This window comes from Gouania willdenowi, chromosome 9 (assembly GCF_900634775.1).
Source record: "Gouania willdenowi chromosome 9, fGouWil2.1, whole genome shotgun sequence".
Classification (NCBI taxonomy): domain Eukaryota; kingdom Metazoa; phylum Chordata; class Actinopteri; order Blenniiformes; family Gobiesocidae; genus Gouania; species Gouania willdenowi.
In genome coordinates, this window is record NC_041052.1 from 37,557,121 (window position 1) to 37,564,820 (window position 7,700).

General features: G+C 38.0%; 1 protein-coding gene across 1 annotated transcript; it reads right to left on the reverse strand.

Annotated features, from left to right (window-relative positions):
• Positions 1-2,714: 2,714 nt before the first annotated feature.
• LOC114470114 (homeodomain-interacting protein kinase 1-like) lies at positions 2,715-7,244 on the reverse strand. Its single transcript, XM_028458126.1, has 7 exons — positions 7,165-7,244; positions 5,422-5,588; positions 4,790-4,981; positions 4,112-4,293; positions 3,761-3,998; positions 3,582-3,671; positions 2,715-3,245 (listed from the first exon to the last, which is right to left on the reverse strand). The coding sequence occupies exons 1-7, from the start codon at positions 7,202-7,204 to the stop codon at positions 2,715-2,717; spliced, it is 1,440 nt and encodes a 479-aa protein (XP_028313927.1). The 5' UTR covers positions 7,205-7,244.
• Between the last annotated feature and the right edge of the window lie 456 nt (positions 7,245-7,700).

Below are 7,700 nucleotides of genomic sequence, written 5' to 3' on the forward strand. Positions count from 1 at the left end.
GACATGGCCTAAAAATATCGCGGTATTTATAAAAGGCCATATCGCCCAGCTCTAATATATATATATATATATATATATATATATATATATATATATATATATATATATATATATACACAAGCTGGTACACAGTACAGCTAGAAAAAGGGAAAATCATGTTGCAAGAAAGGAAATTTCACAATAAAAATAATAAACACAGAATATATAAGTATACAACTCTACGAATACTATATATAAAAAAAAGAATGTTTTGCCAATGTTCAGGTTATACACAGTACAGATAGTGAGAGAAAACCTTGTTGGAAAAAAAACCCAAAAAACAAAAACAAAAACAAATTATGTTGTGTTACAGTTGACATACAAAAATGTTTTTAACATGATCACCAATAGATAGATCGCCGCCATGTTGTAAACAATGGCTACTTCTTCTACTGTACTTTTGTACCGTGGTTGGCGTGTGTTTGTAATACACTGCCCCCTGCAGTTTGGTAGCAGAAGCCACAAGAAGTATAAATGCAACATGCGTTGTTTCATGCGGATTCCATGCGTCTCATTTCCGCGCAGCACGTTAATGCGTCAAGAACAGCCTTAACACGGAGTTCTGGGTAGAATGGCGTGTTGAGCACAGAACACACTGGCAGTCCACGGGAAACTAGCACTTCCTGACTGGTGACCACTTCCCTTTTATAGCTCCACCCATGGGGAAAGTGTGCCACCCTGTGGTTGCACCTGCCACAAAAGCAAGGGGTACATCATCTGAAGAGCTCCCCCGTGCTTCACTATATATATATATATATATATATATATATATATATAAAATTTAATTTATTTTTAAGAATTATGTGATTTTATTTTCTACATATCTGTTGTGTTGAAAATGTCACACCCACAGTAAGTATGGTATTCATTTTAAATACAATTTATCCCGTGCTCCGCCATGTTGAAATGACGTCATTGGTGACGTGATAAGCCCCTTTTAGTCCATTGAGTTCCATGGGAGGTGAAGCATTCAGGATCATTTAGCAGCTTTTTCAGTCAAAATGTCAACTTGTGCTGATTTGGGTTGATCTTGCAATCAGTAAAACTTTTTTAAAAAGTCAATGTAAACCTCTTTTGTTTACTGAGAGATGATAAATAAAACCGTGACCCAAAAAAATCTGTGATCCCGAAATATCTCTCTCCCTTTCATCACTCACTGAGATGCAGGATGCATCCGAATAGTCCCTTTTATCTCTTTTCCTATCCACTTTTCCATAACCCTGTGGATGACGTCACAGGCTTAAAGGTGCAGTCTGCAACTCATATAAAAATGACTTTTTGTCATATTTGCTAAAGCTGTCACTACAGTATGTAAGGACAGCTTTACACGAAACTAGTAGTTTGTGTAAAAAAACAGGCTCATTGCATTCCCCCTGCTGCTCCTGCAGCCTTTGGCAAAATGCACCGCGACCGAGCAAAAAGAACCAATCAGAGCCAGGATTGTGTTTGATCAGCTGTTTTGACAGCTGTTGCTCACAGTTCCTGCCCCTTTCACGGGGCTGGAGCGCGTCAGTGTATGGTCTGGAAGAGTAGAAGATGGAATTGGTGACTTTCCTGCTTGAAAGGTAATTACTGCTGCTTGATTTACATTGTTTGATTTGTAATTGTTACAGTAGAACTCTGTAGTGCATGTGTTGTTCATGTGTGCGCAGCAGCCTCCGTGTGGCTGCTGTAAGTGACATGTTGTTGTTGCTGCTGCTGTGGAGGTGTGTGGCACATAGAGAGAGAGAGAAGCGCTGCAGTAATATGCTTTTAACAGAGCATGTTATATTACAGTGATGTTGCTGTCGGACTAACATTAGCTTGTTAGCTTCTCCTAGAAGAAAAATGCCAAAAATGGCACATATTGTGTAGCTGTTTAGTAATAAATATGCCTGTGTGTCATTTTGCAGCAAATTCAACCTATAATGGTCTTTTTGGTAAGATTTTATTGAGTTGAAAAAAATCAAGATTTATATTGTGTCTTGTTATTTCGAGAAAAAAATATTGAGATACGAGTTCTGGTCCATATCGCCCAGCCCTAATGCCCATACATTTGGACTTACTGTATGGTTATTAATGGGAATAGTGTGTGAATGATCATGGTACCATGATCAGGATCATTGATACAGATAACTGACAAATATCTGACAAACAGGATATTTAGGTCTTGGTGTAGGTTTTGCTCTTGTTTATCATTTATTCTGATCAGGCATATTTCCACCCAACATTGATGGAGTGCGACCAGGAAGTCAGGGCAACCGTGGCTCCGCCCCTTCTGCAGGTGTCACTGGTCACAATTTTATGACTGAATTGTTTTGTGTTAGCGTGTGTTTCAGTATTAGTTCTTAACAAAAATTTAAAGAGAATTTACAAACCTGCAAATCCAACTGCAGCGGTGGTGGAAGGCCGTTTTTGATTTAATCTAACAATAAGCAGTTAGATCAAATCTGAGTCAATCAGAACACCAAGGTTCTAGCGTTTTCCACCTGTTCTTTGATCACCTCCAGTTTAAGTCACTTATTATATAAAATTAAGAGGCTCTTAAACTACAACACAAACATGGAACAAGAACAAAAGAATAAATATTTACATGTTTATTTGTTTAATATAAAATATATATAAAATATATCTGTGAAAGCCCAAATGATCTAAAACCAACTATTGAACATATATGTTTTTACATGTATAAGGATTCACTTCTTAACAAAAAAAGTCTTGATTCTTCGGAAAAGCCTTCGAATCCTCTTCATCAAAGAACGTTTTTTTGCTCCACTTGAAGACTGATCCAGAACTTGATCATTTGTGGGAACAGAAACCAGGTCCACATCAGTTACAGGAGGGAGATCATGTGAAGCTTCTGCAACCAAGGCATCACAACTGATTGACGAGAGGGAAAGTTCTTCTTCTGGCAGAGTCACATAGAACATATCCCAGGATGTAGCGGCCAAATTCAGTCTGTCACCATCGTTTGATTCTGTCACACAGGCTTGATCCAGAACAGACTCTTCACCAGATGCAGGGCAGGTTGTGTTATCAACCTGTGAGGAGGGTTGATCGTGTCTGCTGGTCTCCTGCTGGTTGAGGTGGGATGTGGTGAAGAAGTGGTGAAACTGAGCCTGACAGGGAGAGATCCTTTCATCTCCATCCAAGTGCAGGAGATGCTTCAGCAGGTCAACAAAGGCTTTTCTGTCCTCAGCCTCACCACTTTCTTCTCCTGGATGAACCTGCATTTTAATACAAGACACTGGTTATTACACAAGCTCACACATCAGGCATATCAGTGAGTAGTTTATGGTCAGGATATCTCACAAGCTTCATGGCAGTCAAGACTTAATAACAGGACAGTGAATAGATTTGGACACTGCATGAATTTACATCAGATTTTGTTTAAAGGAAATTTCTCATTCATCATGAATAGCATTTTCCAAATAAATGATCTAGAATATTTAAACAGTAATCTATGCCATCCATGTTTTAAGAGTTACTAAACTTAAAAACTTGCTTTTTTTAAATTGACAAAAAACAAATGTTTAAATAGAAAATGTTAATTCAAAACTTACGTTAACCAGATCATCCAAAGAAGAGAACTCAACGAAACGTTGTTGCTCCTCAGGTACGATGTTGTTCGCAGCTTCATATTCCTCTGGTGTCTGGGAAAACAAGATGAGTGTCATGAAGTTCATTGTAAAGTTAAACTTTGGTGAACTCAGGTTTGCCGAAAAAAAAACTTCAGTTTTACCATCAATCGCCATTTTGGGCTTCCCTCAGCCTCACAAAAGAAGCTCCTGGTGTGAACCCCGGCCTGGAGCTGGTCGTCCTTTGGTAGACCAAGAAGCTCTGAAACACGCTTCATCATCTGATAATCGCAGGACACAGACAAGAGGTTTTCTCCAATGTAGAGGAATGTGAGCAAACAACCCAGGCCCCACACATCAATGGCCTCACTGAAGGGAAGGCCAATGGAGACTTCAGGAGCCCTGAGGAGCAAGGACACGAGTTAAGAGTGAGAATCTGTGACCAACAAATCAATACAATACAATACAGGTTTGTCATAACCACAGCTAAGCCATGTGAGGAGAAATCCTCCTACCTGTATCCTAGAGGCTGAATGTCAAGGCCAGGCTCCATGCTGGAAGTTGTAATAGCCAGACCAAAGTCGATTAGTTTGACTTTCAATGGCTGGATCTTCCCACTGACCACCATGACATTGTCAGGTTTTATGTCAGTGTGAATGATTCCAAGGTCTTTCAGGGAATCTAAAGCCACCAGCAGCTGCAGAAACAAGACCAGAAGACACAGGATTAGAATAAACATTGTCTGTTTGCTGTATAGGCTTTACACTAATCTGATCAGCCTTTCACCAACCAATAAGGTTTGAAAATACATCATTTCCATTACTTGACTTCCGTCATAGTCTAAGTAGAAGTAGAAGTAACCCTAACCCTAACCTAACCCTTTTGCTGCTGGTCAGATGAAATACCGATCAAGACCAGATGTTAAGTTACAATTCAAAAATGAATGAGAAGAAGGGGGTGTATCTGCCTTTAAAGGGGGTGTACCCGCTTACAAACCAAAACGCCCCTTTTTGCGGCTGGTCGGATGATATTGCATTAATTTGTGGTTAAAAGGTCACACACACACACACACACACACACACGCACACACGCACGCACTCACGCACACACACACACACACGCACGCACGCACTCACGCACACACACACACACACACACACACACACTCTGACAACAAATGTTATAAACCATACCTGCTCAGCAATAGAGCGGATTTCAGTCAGACTCAGGTACTCCCACTCTCGGTTTTCCATTAGAGTGTAAAGGTCGACGTCCAGAATCTCAAATACCAGGCAGTTGTAGTTCATGTACACAAAATGCTCATAAAATTTGAGCAAATTTGTGCGGTCAGCATCAAGGACACTGATTAACTTCAGCATGGAAATCTGTAAAAAAAAAAAATAGAAAAAAAGAAGAATGCACAGTTTGATTTAAAATACATCATCTGGTTCCAACAGGTCTTAGATCATCTTATATTGTTATTTTGCAAATATCAAAAAAGTGCAAATGGTAACAAAGTTTGTTTTCAATGTTGGATTAGATATGAATAAATATATAAAGTAATAGGTACAAAAGCTATATAAACAAGTGTAAATCAGCTTTACATTTACATGTATATTGATATGATATGTACATGGAATATTAGGTTATGAATAAATAAAAATAGATATGTTTATTCCCAAAATTGCATTGAAGAGAACAGAAGTCCTGAAATGTACATTGCTATGTTGAAGTAATTACACATTAATAACAAAAAATATTTTCATAGAGTTTAGAAGTAGCAGAACCTGAGCCCTCAAATATGATAGAAGGTACAAACAAGTACCTCATGCTCAAGATCTTCTTCAAAGCCCTCCTTGATTATTTTTACAGCCACCATCTCATTGTTGCTGAGGTTCTGGCACTTGACCACCTTCCCAAAGTTGCCTTCACCAACACACTCCAGGATGGAGTAATCCACAGTGCTGCTGTGGAGAACCTGAAGTTCAGCTGCTGCAGTAGAAAGAAAGAACAGAGGGTGAGTATAGACTAGTTCAGTCTGTGTATGTGTCTGTAGTGGACAACATATTTTCTCCATAATTGTATTGTGGTTTCCACAGTCAGTGATGGTTTGAGGTGCCATGTCATGTGCTGGTGTTGGTCTACTGTGTTTCCTTAGGTCCAAGATCAACGCAGCCGTCTACCAGCACTTCATGCTTCCTGCTGCTGACCAACTTTATGAAGATGCAGATTTCATTTTCCAACAGGACTTGGTACCTGGAAGGGACTCAGTGCAACTCATACAACAGTTAGTAATTTGATTGGAAAAGAGACGTCACATTCCATGAGTGCTGATCAGGGTTGGGGTCAATTAAAATTGTAATCGTGTAATTGATAATTAAGTACAATTTTGGTGTAATTATAATTGTAATCGCATTTGAAAAATTATGTTGCTATTGTAAGAGTAATTAAACTGTAATTGAATTCAGAAAATTTAATTTTGTAATTGTAATTACCATGTAAATTCTATAAAAATTGTCAATTATAATTTGACACAAAAATTAAAGAACCATGTTACAGTTTTATGCACAGTTTTACACATATGTAATTAACAATTATTAAAATATTTTTCAAATCCAGCTTTTCCACATTTTACCATTAAAAAAATATAAAAATTGAGGGGTACACTGACACATAAAAGGCTCAGATGCCCACGAAAAAATATTAGAACTTATATTTTCATTGATTAGGAAGCCTAACAATGTAACCAATGGATAGGAAATAAATTAGATGATAGAAAAGAATTTTTAGTGTGTTTTAACTGATTTAGGACCTGTTATCATAAGAGATGCTAACAGAAAGCTAACACAAGAGGTAGGTTCAATGTTATTAGGTTATTTATTTCAAGCTCAGTAATTGTGATTGGACTTTAGTAATTGAAAACACAATTGTAATTGACTTTCTGAGGATAAAAAATAATTGTAATTTAATTGTGATTTGGAAAAAATGCTGCTCACTGTTATCTTAATTTAATTGTAATTGAACATGGGTAATTGAAAACGTAATTGCTGCTATAGATCAACAACAGCACTGGGACTTTATACAGACATTAGTCAACGGTCAGTTAGGAAACGTTTATGTGTTGCCTGGCAACAGCTAATATCACACTTGAGGTGGTGCTGTTGGGTTAAATATCAGCACTGGTATGATTATCAGAATCAGAATCAGAATTCCTTCATTAATCCCAGGGGGAAATGACTTTTGTTACAGCCACTCAAGAAATAATCACAAATAAAAGAATAAACGTTAGAAAGAATAAACGTTAAATAAGTGTATACAGTAATTAAGTAAAAGACTGTTACAAATAAGGATTAGATAGATACAGATATTTACAACAATCAAATCTACACCAGTGCTGATATTTCAGCACACCATTGCTTAATTATCCATCTCAGGAATAAAATACAGGAACTATTTTAATGAGGAGACATAAATACTTGCTGCTACACCACTGTAATAACACACACTTTCCAGTCTAAAGGCCCTCTCTAAAGTATAAAAGCCCTGTTTGTCATTGAGTCTTTCTTACTTGCAGCAGCTGAAGTTCCAGAGAACAGAAATTGGGACATTTTCCACTCAGATGCTTTAAAAGTCACATAAACAGTTGTCTTCACAATGTCTTCACAATGCTCACTAACTGCAACTGCTCTGTCTTAACTGACAGCTCGCGTTCATCTCATACCTGCTCCTGATTGGTTGAGGACGTAGTGCCCTCTGCAGCCAATCAGATACGACTTCTCATCGGTTAAAAAACACTAACGTTGTGATGGAGAAGCCCTATGCTAATGACCTAATGCCCCGTTCTGAAGTGCATACGATATAGTAGGTGTAATGTAGTGACATCTATCTGTGCTTATTTTCCGTTTATTCCCGTTCTAATTCAATAATCTAACCAAATACACATAGGCGAAGGCTTTAGTTCTTTTCTCCTCCAGTAGAGGGCAGTAGTGCAACCTCAGGTTAAATCAACCTCATAGAGAAATAGTAGAAGAAGAAAAAGCAGGCGGAGCTTGAGGTTTGAAATTCTCGGGTCTTGACAAACCGGAGTGACAAGACTTAATAATA